The sequence below is a fragment of the Coturnix japonica genome, chromosome 1, assembly GCF_054131305.1.
Source record: "Coturnix japonica strain WE chromosome 1, WE-NBRP24, whole genome shotgun sequence".
Lineage (NCBI taxonomy): Eukaryota > Metazoa > Chordata > Aves > Galliformes > Phasianidae > Coturnix > Coturnix japonica.
Window position 1 is genome coordinate 89,818,909 of NC_140663.1, and position 15,610 is coordinate 89,834,518.

Consider the following 15,610-nt stretch of genomic DNA (forward strand, 5'->3'; position numbering starts at 1 on the left):
TGTAGCCCTCTGAGGAGTCATGAAGCTGCAGAAAGCATTGCCCATGGGGAAAAAAAAAAAAAAAAAGAAAAAAAAAAAGAAAAGGATAAGAATTTTCCACTTGTTTACAGTTTCTTTAGAAGTGCTCTTTTGGGGTGGAACTTTCCACATTTCATCTCTTGTGAAAGTGATTTACATTGTCAGGAGTCTGTGGAAACTTTTTAACATGAATGCAAAATGCTTTAAATTATGAAAATGGTGTGACTTAATTGGTGAGCAGGAAGTTCTTGTGTTGATTTGATACCCAGGTGATTATATGTGGTGAAAATGCTTGGTGGATTTACCATTTTCTTTGCTAGTGATAGAACGGAGCAACCTTTAAAATGTAATGACCACAATAAAAATCAGGTCGTTTTTAAAGGGCTCAAACATATGATTTTGTTTATTTTTGAAGGAAGAAGACAGGCAGATGTAACGCGTATCCCAGTGCAAAATACTGCGGGAGATGACAATTGAATCTCATATAAAACAACAGTGCATGATAACCACATTAGCTTATGAGTTCTGTACACAAACAAAAAAACTCAATGAACAAACTTGACACCGTACACAAAAGGCAAGAGCTGCACAAACAATAATAATAAAAGCATAGCATTGAAACTGCTGTGTTTGTTGGCTTGTTTGTTGTTGTTCCAAGCTTGCACTGTCTTCAGAATGCTTGGAAAGAATGAGAACAGTTGTGAAAATTGCAATATACAGATTGGCAGTGCGTAAGGAATTCAGATGACTGCTGTCTCTAGAAGATGACAAACACAAAGAGCTCAATTCAGACTGACACAACAGTTATTTTGTACATCCAGGATACAATGTAAGACAGCCTCTTCAGAGACCATTCTGGAAGAGAATAGCATTAAATAGGTTTAATATGAACTGGAATTAGGTTAGTACTTTCGAAAGTAGGACGTGAATGTATCTAGTTTCTTATTACAATGATATATCAATGCAAATATTTTCTGTACAAATCTCATCAAAACCCATCTGAAAAAAGAGACAGCGTGATTAATCAGTCTTTTAAAAACAAATATATACAGTATTTACATGTTGGAGAGTTACACAACTTAATATTTAGACACTGTGTCACTACCCAAAACAATTCCCTAACATTATACAAAATGCATTTGCTGTACAGATATATATAAATACATATGCATTAACTTTTTCAGTGAGATGTCTGCGGATTCACTGAAAAGCACGAAAGACTGTTACTATCAGCTAAGATTTAGTTCTCAAATGTCCACATATTAAGTAGTCTAGAGCGTTATATATCAGACAGAAGTAGATGTCCAGTGTTGAGAAATATTTTGTGTTCTGCTTCTGTACCATCAAATCAGCTTCACTTATCTGATTGTCTTTCCTGAGCATCTGCAGAAACAGCTTAACAGAATCAGTTTGACTCAGTGATTGTTATTGACTGCACCATGTCAGACAGGGTTTCTGGGTCTACTTCTTCTTTACCATTATCTGAATTTTCTGATGAGATGTAACAGCCGGAATCTCTTGGGCAGTCATTTAACTGTGATTTGTCAAAATTGTGCTGAGGGCTTAAGCTCCGTGTCTCCTGACCACCCTCACTTATCTGCTCTTGTTCATCTGGAAAGAACAGAATAAGAAAGAAAGAAGCGTCAGAATAAGTATCCTGTAAAACAGTTTGAGACAGCAATGTGGCTGATCTTGAAGAACCATAGAAACAGAGTTTGTAATATACACAGGCTAGATCAATATCTTCTGTCTACTGGATACAGAAAACAGCATCAAAGTACTAAAAATGTGATGACACAAGCACCCAAGTTGCTGTTGAGGTTGGCTTTGATCCTGTGCTGTGCTGCTCAGATGTGAATGCCTGAGGCTCTGCCTGCATCCTTTATGCTGTGCCCAGGTGCACCAGTCACCATGCACAGTCTGAAGGTGTGGCAATCGGATCTTCAGAAGCACTTGACTCCTCAGTGGGAATGGATGGCTGATAGGAACTTCCTAGAAGCTTCCTTTTTGGTGTCCAAAAAGACATTTTCCAAAACACAAAGGCCTCAGAGAAAACCAAAATGCTTAATTCTTTCTGTACATTTTTTGAACACTGCCTGAAAATGAAGTAGAAGCAGATAAACTTGCAAATAATTTGTGTTTGTTTAACTGCTGCATGACTAATCTGCCCAGACACAGCTATCTGCACCACAGGAAGAGCATCGACAGGCCTCTCAAAAGAGCTCAGCGAGACACCATTTTGTGGACAGGATATCCCTGTATATCTCATATCTAATATACCTCATGGTTAAAGTTCATGCTCGTATTTTCTAGCTGTAAAACATGTGATGTTCACTCACAGTAAATTTCTTCAGAAAATAAGCTATAAAACGTTAAATCTCTCTCCTCCATTCTTTTTCATCCCTTATTGCTCTCCTGTAACTGTGTTTTTACTTCAAGCTGTGCCTTACTTTCCAGTTAAAGTACGAGAAAAAGGCAATACACGAATAGATTGTTTCACCTCGTATTTCAAGCCTCAGGAAAATGGGACCTTTTCTATTTGGCAAACAAAAAAAAAAAAAAAAAAAAAAAAAGAGAGAGAGAAAAAAAAGAAAAGTTCTTTATTTCAACCAACTTGCTCCCTCATGGTTATGCAGTTAGGTTTGAATTTTTGGTCAAATTTAAGTCATCTCAAAAAACAAACACCAAACTGCTCTGAAAACGTTGAAATGGAACAGTGAGACAGTCAGGACTTTGCTTTGTCATGTAAATGAGATCCCAGAGAAATTATTTCACAAGGCATTTTGATACATTTGAGAACACTTGCGGGCCCTCATGGACCTAGCCTTGTAGATCTATTTGGACTTATTAATTCTATTTACTATTTTCTACATTTTAATTACCTAGTTAAGTTAATAAACTGATTCAGTTTTTGAAGAAAAGAATCTGAAGTCTCAATGTAGTCATTTTTTGCATTAAGTCTGAGGTTATAGGCATAACCTTATGTATTTGCTTGTACAAGTGCACATTGCAGCAGATTCAACACGAGTCTGGAACTATTTGATCTCCTTCTTACCTTACGGGATGTAGTCCACCACATCAAATGCTACCTACCTTTGTAGGGAAAATATGTGATTAGATAGGCTCCAATTGATTTCTGATTTGAGTCAGAAAAGAATTACAAAATGAATTACACCAGTGAAGGCATTACTGCTGCTATTAGTAGCAATGTGAGTAGTTTAGCACAAACAACAGCAGATGCCCCAGTAAAGCCCTGTCTAAACCGAGTCATTAGCCTGTTGCTCCCATTCCACTGGTGCCAATAGGTCTCAGGCCTTGGTCACCGTGGGCTGACAGAGCTCAGGTGATGGCTGCAGGCAGGGCTCCCCTTCCCCCTGCTGTAATCCCCGATCAGCCCTAATGCTGCTCGCTAGGACTTTTATCAGCTTCTGGGGCATCATCTGCTGCCCTAGAAAGCAGTGACCTAAAAAGTGTTAATCCTGTTTACATTTTCAAGGTCAAAGAGGAAATCTCCATCCACTTTGTTCGTTTTACAGTGGGAAAGACGACCAAGTAACTGGTCTGCTGCAGTCAGTATGTTAGTGGCCTGTAAGTAGCTTTTCCTTCAGTGTTCTAAGGAGAAAGACAGAGGTTTCATCTGAAACTGAAATTTTTTAAAATCTGAGTTTAAATCATTTTCAGGAGAATGTATATTTAAGAAATATGCAGCCATGTAACACTTCTGTCTCCTCCCAAAACACCATCAGATTTTATTTTTTTTAACATCAAAAACAGAAAACCAACAAATGTTCAGGTGTTTGAGAAAGTGAAAATGTTATATTTTTGCTTTTCATTACAAAGAGAAAAAGCTGAATTAAAACAAACAAACAAAAAAACAAAAAACATATTTAAGAAGAAAGGACTCTAATCACTCTTTTTTTCTTTGCTTTTGATTCTTTTAATGACCAGCCTTAAATATAACGTAGCAACTGCTAAACCACTTAAAAGGATACTGAGTATTATAGATATGTGCAGCATACAGCTTTAGGTGTTCTGAGAAAAACAGCTGCTTTTGGCTTTCTACATTCAGTTCTACTTAACACCTTTCCCTAGCAAACACGTGTTTAAGTCCTGTCCTAGTAAAGGTAAGTTTACTGTCTTAATCATTTGGACATCAGAAAAAAGATATAATGCGCGGGAAACATGAATTGATTAAACTGCTGTTAAATGCTTCTGAATAATCAGAAACCACTATCTTATCAACAAATGGAAGCCCTGTTATTTTTCTACAGTAAAGCAGTTTCATGGAAATAGCTTTTGGTCACTGTTATCAATGTTATTTTGCAAAAGTGTCCAAAATATGCATCATTTTGACACGTATTTTCTAATACTACTTCCTTGCTATTAAGAGTTTGGAAGTTAACGTTTCTTAACCAGTGGCATAGTTGTGTATGACAAAGGTTTCCCTTTTCCTTCACCAGCTTTTCCCACTTTTCAAAATCAGGTTAGAGTCCTGGTTCTGAAAGCACTTTAAGCTTAGGACTAAGTCAATGCTGCTCAAGAATATACTGAGGTCACACTAACTCCAGTGCCATTATGTCAGTTTAAACCAGATGAGTGGTGGGAGGCTTAGATTTTGTCTTGGAGAAATAAGAAGGTCAGCCTGCATTAATCTGTATTTCATGACCATGCCCTCTGAGAGTTTGCATTTATGAGCTTAGCCCAGAAGGTGAAAGGGGCTATGAGCACGATGCTTTCAATTGAGTTGCCTTCCTGGATGGTGCAGGAGTGACCTATTGAGCAGCGCAACAGAATAACTAGAATGCCACATATCAGCAAGGCTGATGTTAGACCTCCTAGTGAGGTATGAAGGACACATACCAACCTGCAGTGCCTGTGACAGTTAGACCACTTGATGTTAGGATGAAACAAAATCTAATAAAGCACCGAACTCAGAAAGGATCATTTTAAAGAAGTAAACGTATTTGAAGGAGAGAAATGTGAAGTGGGACTGTATACACCTGCAATGCTTCAGAGAATCAAAGGAATAAACTTTTGGTGGATAATTATAGACAAACAAGATGGAAAAAACCACCTCACTGAAGTCAGTGGCACAGCCAGGGGTTGGATTTAATGATCTTGGGGGTCCCTTCCAAGAGGCTACTCTATGATTTTTTTATTTATGTTGCACTGGCATCAGTTGGCCCTTCTCTTCCTGCTGGCAAAAATTCTCCAGCACTCAGAGTACAAGTGGGAGGGATACTGAACTGGTATGAGAGGAGAATCTACGGTAAAAAAGAAGTGAGAAGCTTCTTTTTCTTTAAATTTAGGAATCAAGCAGACATGTCTGGAAAAAGGGTGAAAAACACTAGTATTCATACAAGGCTGCTTTTCCTGGGGAAATCTGAGGTCTTCGTGTAAGGAATGGAACTGAGAACTGAATGTTGCATCATCAGCTAACTACTAACCTGCTGTTCAAACACAATAAATAAGAAACAGATCTTACACAGCACTGGCAGTGGGATGTGGAGTATCATTAGAGACTTAAAATTGAAAAGTATAATAAAGAGCTGGATTTGGTGAGATAAGAGTAATATAATTATCCCCAAGACTGCATGTTTGCATCTTTTTTATTCCTATATATGAACTGTATGTATATATCCAAAAGAATCTAATTCTACTTTCACTCAGAATAGCTTCAGACTAATATAACCTATTGCACTTGAGCAATGAACTTTTTTACTTACATCATCTAAGTGAGAGAGAATCAAGTCTCACAAAAATGTGTGCCCTGGGAAGCAATCAAAAAAAGTTGTGAACTTCTTTTATTACTCTATTCATTAACCATTCAGCAACTGCTTCACCTTAAAAATAGCATCCTACAAAAGCACAGACATCCATCTCCTGTCTAGAAGCCATCTGGGAGAAGAATGGAAAGCCATTAAGAAATACTTTATGAAAAAGAGCTTTTTTCTTCTTCTTCTTTAGCCATGAATTTCATTCATGGAAGCCGATCACTTTGTACCCAATATAAAGGTCTGATCAACTTACAGCAGATCTAAAAAGAGATCTGTGGAGGTGGGGAAGGTCAAGAGGAGCTCAAAATACCTTGCCATTTTACAATAGTCTTGCTATATGACATACTTGAAGATGGTGAATTTGGTTCCTGGCTCATAGGAAAGGTATAAAGCAGGCAGTGCAGTTATCAGGAAGAAAAAAATATTTTAAAACCACAGAGCATTTTCTAAATAAAACTTAGTTTTTCATTCCTGTTGTGAGAACAGCAAAATTATTACTCTCAAATTCATTTGTATTGAAACCAAACGTAAGATGCAAGATTCTTACTACCCAGAGTCCAGCATTTTGGACAGTCTTAAGAAGCATATAATGTGGAAACTATTAGTGCAAGTACTTTAGCTGTAAAACACTGTAACTTTATTCTGCAATATGAATTATATAGTCTCAAGCATACAGCATAAATAAACTACTTATTATAACATAAAAGTCAAGAAAAAAAAAAATGACAAAAAAGGGAAAAGAAAGAAAAGGCCTTTAAAAACAACTATCCATTTTCACTACACCAGGTATTGCATTAAAGAAATATTAAATCATGTTTGATTACATTTATAATAGACTTAGGTAAAATGAGGATGCCTTCCTGCATACTTAACCTTTATGAATAGTATTCAAGCCACAAAAACTCACAAACCTTGCATTGCAAACCTGGAGCATACCTCCATGGATGAGACTCCATCCATTAATCAAACACATGCTTTGTGGAAGCACAGATATAATGCAAAGACATGAAAGTGTTCCAAGCTCAGTGAAAAAGATGGGATTAGCATAATAAATATGATCTATGGCCTTAGAATTATTATTATTATTATTATTATTATTATTATTATTATTATTATTATTATTATTATTATTTAAAACAAAGTTCATTAGAAAAATGAACTTTTACCTGGAAAAGTGCAGAACTTCTATCTAGAACACTCTTGGCCAGTAAACAGATTACCTTGTAGCTGTGGGTAATTATGCTGCTCACTTCTAAGCAGTGCAGAAAATCAATTTTAATTAAGAAATCATTTATGCTGGACTCAGTCATGCCCATTTAGGAAAAAAAAATATTGACCTAGGAAAGTTCAGTTCAGATGCAGAATTCACTTTCACAGTAACGCTCAGCTCTTTCAACTCAATTTTCCAATTGGACTGACAGAAGCACAAAGAGGTCAAATGATTTGGACAAGGTCAGACACATGCTGAGCTTTCGCCCAAGATCATCTCGACTCTCCATCTTTCATTATAACTACCTAACAGATGGCTTCCATCAACTTTAGTCTCTAATATCTTCTTTTTTTAGAGCAAGCTGCTAAATTTTGTTGTTGTTTGTTTGCTTTCTGAAGAAAAGTGACTCAATCCCATGCTCCCAATTTGTAAGAACTCTATTTTGATAATTAAGGTAAATTTGCTAATGTTCAATGTACAGGATACGTAAGGACCTTCTAAGATTTGCTCCTTGCATGAGTGTATGTAGAATATTAAATGGCTAAGACATCTTCATAAGAGGAAAACTTTGGTGTCATCTTTTAAAAATGCAACATGCCTGCTTGCTGTACTTCTTGCTCTGCAGGGAGTATAAATAGTAAACCATATCCTCACAGTCCCAGAATAGTCTGACACTTGGGTTGTCTGTTAAAAGCCATATGTTTTGGTTTGTTTTTTCACACTGATACAGAGCTCTGCAAATCTACAAGCTAGCATTTTCCTATAATTCTTTTTTGCTAAAAACTGATGTAGAAACACCTGCAATAAAAGGTGCAGAAAATGTGTCAAGGCTATAATTACCAAGAAGTACACTCTATTCAAGGGCAAACTAAGGAAATTAATGTATTTTCACATGATTTCCAGCTCAACTCCTGCAACACAATACTTGGACAATTTAACCTTTTCTTTCCCACATTCACTCCATCACAGCCTCTATGTAGACAGCCCTTCAAGAATCCTTTTCTAGCTACTTATCTCACAAAGCTATAGACCAGAAAGAAGTACTGATTCTGCTGGGCAAAGAACACCATTTAAATGCTTCTCAAATGTGTTTGCAAGAAACTTATATTTCTGTGGATGCTGAAATATGACATAGAAATGGGAAACAGAAAGACCCCAGTGTAAAATGAAAATCAAGTTAAGTAAAGAACTAAGAAAATCAGAGAAAATCTATGAGGGAAGTTGAATGGATGAGACAGCCACAAATATTCTTAGAAATTCAAAAAGATAAATGTACAGAAAAAACTGAGTATATCTGTGTCTTCAGGTATGTGCATATGTACTGCACGTGTTCCGGAGTGAGAAATGGAAAGCCACCAATACTGAGGAAAGAAAAACCAAAGGGTAAACAAAATCTAATATTAAAACACCCCAGGAAGGCAAGGATACCTGTTTTTCCAGGTATCCTTTTTTTCTCTTTTAGATGCTTCTCAGTTGAGAAGCACATTGGACAAAATAACTGCTCATGATAGAGGTGACTATGCAGACGAATTAAGAAAACATCTCCTTTTTTGGCTGAGTACCTAGTTAAGTTGAAGTTTCTAGTAATGTTGTAAATTCTTTACAGTACTTATTCTTGCTAAAAAATAGACCCAGAGTTTGGAAAGCTTGATTTTCTGCAGTTGCAGAGATCTTTTGACTTTGGGGAAATCATCTAACCTTTCTTGGATTTGGTTTCACCATTTGAAAAAGAATTGTTTTCAAGCAGCAGTTGCTTGCAGTTGCAACCTCTAGATTAGGACCTATCAATGAGAAATCTTAAATCATTCACGTGTTACTAGGATAGTAATCATGTATATATCTAGAAGAGATGTAGTTATCTATCAGGACAAGTAAGGAAACTATTCAACTCAATTTTTCACATTTAAAAGAAAAATCATTAAATAGATCAATGTGAGAATCACTATTTCTTTGTCTTTCTTCAGATAAAATGTGTACATGACTCTTAAAGCTTAAACACTTACTGTCATTGTCCTGTAGATTTTCAATTGCTGATAACAATCTTGCCCTGTCCTCTGGGTTTGAAATATTCAGTTCAATCAGATGACTCTCGTGTAGATCTTTTAAATCCTCTAGAGTTTCATAGCCATTTAGCAAGAGGGTAGAGGTGTATTCCTACAAAAAGAAATGAGCAAATCCATCACTTAAACAAGCACTGTTTAGTAGACGAATAGGCACAATTTTTCTTTTACTCTTTCATCAGGTTGAAATGAGCCCCACTTTTCAGCCAGTTGAAGATGTCTTTTGAACAAAATTAGAGATTGAGAGTGAGAGGACAAAGGCAGAGATGCCCGTGGATCCTCTTGACCATCCTTCACCCAAAGCTGAGTTATCTACCAGATACTGACATCAGTCTGGATCAAGATAGGTTCTGGACCTAGGGAGCCACTGAGGGAGAAAGGCGCAGCAAGAGCATAGTGCAAAAAAAACTACTGCTCCCACAGTTTATGCAAAATTGGAAACTTAAATTCTGCAGTTCTGAAGATGAAGAAACTTAAACACTGCAGTTCTGCCCAAGATTTCCACATAGTCACACGCCTCCTGCCCTAAGGCACACAGTCACAGGCAAGTTGCAAGGATTTAGCTAGTCATCATCGTGTCGCTCTGCATGGAGCATTTCAGCTTCACAAAATCTTGTGACAAAATGTAGTTATATACGCCACTCGTATCAGAGACAAAGCTTCTTTTCATAGCTGATTTAAAAACTGCTGAAATCCACCATTCCCATTCTACTCCTGCCTGTAAATTACATCCAACCAAAGTGCACAGAAATTAAAGATTTCAGATACAGCAGGGGAATGTTTGCTGACCTGCAGATGGACACATTCCAAGAGTTCTTGCAGCGTTTTAGGCTTGTTCCTTTTGCTTCCTCTGTGCGGTTTCATCTTCCTGGGTGCAGCTTCCTCTTCCAGAATAATATCCACATAAATGAACTTGAAATTTCCTACTTTGTTGTTCAGCATGCCTGTCCATATGCCCATGGGAGTTTTACAGATGATATCTATAATGTCTCCTTTCTAGAACAATAGAAATAAGCACACCACTGCTGACACACCTGGTTTATATGACATTTCCTCCATAGACCAAAATCTATACAGGCAGCACAGAATCTTAACTAGGCAATGTGAAGTAGCCTTTTAAAATGATCTGCATGTAGTTCTTTTGCTTTTATAAAATACTGGTAAACTGTTACAGGAAATAGAGCTAGTCCTTATCTCCAGAGCTCTGTAAAGAAGTGAGTATAAGCAACACCTTTCAACCTTTTGTTCTCAACTTTGTCCCTGAAAAGGCACAGTATTGCATCCAGAAAGCAAGTTTTGCCATTGATAATGGGCATGGCTTTGACAAAAAGCAGGGGAGCCCAGTGAGGTTATTTTCCAAATGCTTTATGCAGCTTCTCACCTAGTTCTTTTACCCTAAGCCACTTACACAATTATCTTAATATCCACTGTCCCAGGGATCTTCAAAGACTAATAGCTGAACTAGATGAAAAATGGACTTTTACCCACTTTAAGGTAAGAAACACCAGGTATTTTTCTAAAAAGCAATAAAGTGCATTTAATTCCCTAAATATCTTAATATCTTAATGACAGTGCTACCCAAAGGACTGAAAACTAGTGGGAAAACAAGGGAAACACTCCAGAAAACAGAACTAAAAACTTCAGTTCTCCAAGTTTGTTCATTCACTCAAAAAGGCAAGGGAAAAAGATGAGTGACAAATACAGCAACTTCAAGAAGACTTGCTGGTAAAGGTGTTTACACCAAGATGTGGGAATTGGATTCTCAACTCAAAACAACAATCATTCTGAGAAATTTTGGTAGTAAAAAGATTCCCTTGTAAGTCATATCCTCTACAGAGCTTGCTCCCGTAATGGTAGAATTGAGTCTGCTCTTCTGGTCAGTCACTACAGAACTTATAAAACCACTGAGTATCTCCTTTATAGAGTTCTACAACAAATCCCTCCATACACACTTAATTTGGCAGACTGCTACAAAACTGAAAAATCAAACTCAGTTTGTTCACAATATCTTTTATTATCTCTGAGATTTTTATGTTTCTGTTCTGAGCAAGAAATGGTGAGTAAATAAAGCTGTCACCCTACTCTGGTGCAAACCCAAGTGTGAAATTCACTGTGTTCAAATGAGTTGATTTCATTAGAATATGAAGCTTAAAGCTATCAGCATGCTTGAAATGGAAACTAAACAAACATTCGTTTAAAGCTCTATAAGCACATATATTGCTCTACTTATTTATATAGGGCGCAGGAACTTTAGATGTGGATGCAGATCAGGATTAGGTGGTAGCTTTAAGGCAAGCTGTAGATGCAACCTGAATTCAGACTCAGGGTACTGGAATTTATTGAGATATTCTTTGGGCATTTCAGCTCAAAGTATTAGCTTATAATTATAAAATACACTACCCCATTGATTTTAAAAGTAATCTATGAAAGCCAGCAGAAATTTACTGTTTCATGAGTTATTAAACTGTTCTGATAGAAAGGCCATAGGCATGCGTGGAAGTAGAGGGCATGTGGATGAGACTCAAGTTTTTCTTCCTCCAGATCTCCTAATATGTAGGGAGCAACATGAATTTTACCAGAGGAAAGCCATGGTGAGGTACCTACTGAATCTATGCCTTAAAAAGGTGCTGTCAGAACTAAGTTATTATAGAAGGTTAGCAGAAACAGATGTGTTCTGCTTTTAGAGAGGTACGTGTGCTTAGCAGTTAAAAATGTTTTAGTAAATGTGTTCACACACATAAAACATCCATCTCTGATGTTCTCACCAGAGAAGGAGAAATCCTGGTGGTTGTCTTACCTTAATTTTCAGAGAGTCTGTATCATAAGGACTTGGTGTGAAGTCAGTGTGCACTTTGGCTCGGCCACAGAACGGCCCACTGTAAGGGACTTCATCATCGAACCGGAGGCTATCCCTGTTGCTTGTTCCATCAGAGCAGCTGGTCACTCCACCTTAAAGAGATTCAAGTGGAAATTGAGATCTCCTGCACTAACCATGCAGACATTCCATTTTATATGTCAGCAGAGAGGGAGGTTTTTAAAGGCACAGAATCACTAAGAGCATATTTCACACGGTTCTGACACATTCCAGGCAAAATACATGCAAAAAACCATACTGTAAGAGACTAGATGGAGATCATTCATTAACATCTTCCCTCCAATAATCTCTTACTGGTGATGATACTAATAGACTACACATTTTATTTACAGACTTTTTAAAATATTACCTCTGCAGATTAATATCATGTACTCTAAATGTGCAATTTAGGGAATTAATTCTGCTGAACTTCTCCTGTTTATTGAGAGAAATGAAAATAAGTAGTGTAGAAGTTATTTTATTTCATTACAGAGCGAGCTAAAGCACCAAAGGAACCTGCATTGCAGAAGGAAGTTTTAATCTTATCAACATTTCTGCCCGTCATTTTATCCAAGTTGAGCAATAAAATATCAGCAGAGTAATTCAAGCAAATTTGAGCAAGCTCTGCAATATCCCATCCAAATATGTTTTTAGATAAGAGCAGCAGTATGTTGGAAGTAAACTCGCATATACAATTTTCACAAATCACGTCATATAAAATGATCATAAAAATGGTTTTGTCTGAAGTGATTGCTTAAGTGTACAGCTCTGTCTCAGGGCCAAATAAAAAACTAAGTGCAAACAGTTGGGACTGCAACTCAGGGCTCCTCTCACAGCTCACGTGAAGCCTGCAGTGATGGGGCAGCAGTGTCACCATGGACAGCTGTAACTTGTTGCCCAGTGACTGTCCACGTTTGAGCAATGGATGGATAGGTGGAGGTAAACTCCACTTCTCATCAGAGGCTCCAGCAGCTCTGTTGGGGCAGGGGATTTAGTGGACTTGCAGAGAAGCTGACTGTGTCAGCATCATCATCTGAAGCCACCAGCTCAGGCTCCACCACTTTTCAACTCAAACCAACTTCTCGTATTCTCTGTCTCACATCTGCAGAGTGAAGAATAAGCTCATAGCCACTATTGCCAGAGAAAATGCTTTTGTGGCTACACTCAGGATATGTAACTCTGTGGGTGCCAGCACTCCAGAAGTGCTAGCCCTCAAAAACATTTCAGGCATATATACCTGTATCATTCCTTATAATCCATTCCATTTAAAATAATAATAATAATAATAATAATAATAATAATAATAATAATAATAATAATAATAATAATAATCTCCACTCTTAAAAACACTCAGCTTATTTCAGGAATATCTTCCTTATCTGCCACTCATTTGATCAGATTATACTCTTGTCTGCCAGACTGAAGAGTGCACTAGTATCACATTTTTAATCACTGGCTCTGAATTCAGAAATAACCATACTGAAGCTAAGAAGTCTGGATATCTTGTACTTACTAGATGAGCTCTGGCCGCTGTTTAGACTATAGAGACTTTCCATAGAGTCACTGGCTTTTAGGGAGACCTTCTCAGTGTGTATTCCACCACCAGGATCACTGTCGTCTTTTCCTTCTTCATTCTTTAACAAAAAGGTTCAGTTGTTAACCACCAAGAGATGTATTTTAGAAAATGCTATTTTCCTTTTCAATTATCAGTGCACTTGAGGATTTGATCACAATTACATTTTATTAAGAACCATTTTATTAAGAAGTTGAGGTCTGGATATTTATCCAGTACCAATCTATCTGGTACTAAGGATGCCCAGTACCAGCGCTTGTCTCTTCTCTGCCCCATTCAATTTCATTTCTGTTCAAGTAATTCTCTATCTCAGAAGATGCAATATATGACAGCAGCACAAAGGCTTATAATGAGAAATTCACTGGTAGACAGATAAGATGGTTTTTCTAATTGTCCCTGAAGAAGAAATATAAAGATTAATTCTGTAAGTTCATAATGAAGGGATAGTTGAGACAGCTTTGGATTGTGTTGAATTTCTGAAATCATGGGCACTTAGAGGCATGCTGGCACCCAAGCAAGGGCATTTCAGAGACAGCTTGCATGCACATACGGCACTGATGTTTTAGTACCATGCTCCCTACACTGCTCAAGCTATACACTAGCCTCGGAATCCAGGGCATTCCAGAATTAACAGATGCATGTTTCTCTTATAAAATCTAATGATGTGTGAAATCAGTCCCTGGAGTTCATAACATTAAATCACGCTTCAGGAATCATAGCTTATACACTTAAGGAATTTAAAACAAGAAGGTCCGTATTTCAATCACGGGTAAGGTGGGGATGATGTAACAGCTAAGTGAAATAATAATGAGCTTTCAAAAGTAGGACTTTCTTCACCAGATTGCATCACGTTATCAGCGTGTGTGATATCTTCATGCAACCGAAAGATCATGCAGTACTTAAAATGTTACATCATACTTGGAAAATGTTAATCATTCATCAGTTCACTGGTGGAGTCCATTTGGATGGAGTCAAGCAGGTATGAAGAAGAGACAGCTGCAGGTGTATACAAGGCATAGCACTGAAATGAAAGACTATACTGTTTTTCAGCAAGGACAGTGTTTGTTACACCAGTCATCGGCACAAGCCATAGATTAATCAGTGGACCACTATTGATTGTCACCACCTACTGCAGGAATGAAGATCACAGTAAATGTGTATCCAGCCATACAATTCATTGAATTACTGTCATGTGAATAGTTGCTGCAAATGTCCAGAAGTTAAATGTCACAATTCTAATTTTTCTTTTCTATACTATAAAATTAATGGATTCCAACCTGCATAATTTTAGCAAAAAAAAAAAAAATACTAACTAAGCAAATGAATTATGAACCCTTGTCTTTGACCTCTAAAACTGACTAGCAATATTCTGTTAAACAAATTTTATTTTTCATTTTTTTCAATTTGTGCAGTTTTTTTGCTTGTTTTCCCTTGCTATGTGTTATTGACAAGTGTATGAGATAGGATACAGATCAGCTACATTTTTTAGGGACACTTCATTTTTCCTTACGAGCTTTAAAATTCAGAACTGAAAGACACAAGCTATTGAGGAGACAGAGTTCACAATGTGTGAAATAGACAATGTTTTTCTGTTTAATGAAGATAGCTTCATTTGGATTAAACAAGGTAAAAGCAGATAAGTCAAAGGAGTTGTCATGCTGTAGGATGCTGGCTGACCTCTATAAAATGGACTTTGGAAATAAAAAAAAAAAATTGTATTTGAAGATAAATTCTCCTAGTGAAATTCTTTGAACAGGTTGAGTATCAGACTGACAGCTAAGTTCATCCAGTATTTTCCTGTTTCCATATTAAGAGACTTTTCTTGTGATGCTTACACAAACGTTCCACGATGACAAAGCAAAATTCAATTATATAAAAATCCTTGGTCTAACTTGATCCATATATGATGCGGCAATGGTATCTGTGCACGTGTTTGTACACGAGCATGCATGGGGAAGGAAGGATATATACTAAAAGCTGTTTTAATTCAGTATTTGTAACCATGTTTTCATGGAGTCTCATTACGGCCAGAAACTGGAACATAGGAAGTTATGCACAAATGTGTGCAAGAACTTCTTTACGGTGAGGGTGATGGAGCACTGGAACAGGCTGCCCAGG

General features: G+C 37.2%; 1 protein-coding gene across 9 annotated transcripts in view; it reads right to left on the reverse strand.

Moving 5' to 3' along the window:
* Window positions 1-391: 391 nt before the first annotated feature.
* Window positions 392-15,610, reverse strand: part of SAMSN1 (SAM domain, SH3 domain and nuclear localization signals 1) — a 255,497-nt gene continuing 240,278 nt past the window's right edge. For all 9 annotated transcript variants that reach the window (XM_085547533.1, XM_085547520.1, XM_085547550.1 and 6 more), the window contains 5 exons: window positions 13,433-13,553; window positions 11,863-12,014; window positions 9,855-10,061; window positions 9,009-9,159; window positions 392-1,629 (listed from right to left, as the gene is read on the reverse strand). In XM_085547533.1, the coding sequence (XP_085403659.1) occupies window positions 1,424-1,629; window positions 9,009-9,159; window positions 9,855-10,061; window positions 11,863-12,014; window positions 13,433-13,553 (837 nt within the window). In that variant the 3' untranslated portion in view covers window positions 392-1,423. The remainder of the gene's footprint in view (window positions 1,630-9,008; window positions 9,160-9,854; window positions 10,062-11,862; window positions 12,015-13,432; window positions 13,554-15,610) is intronic.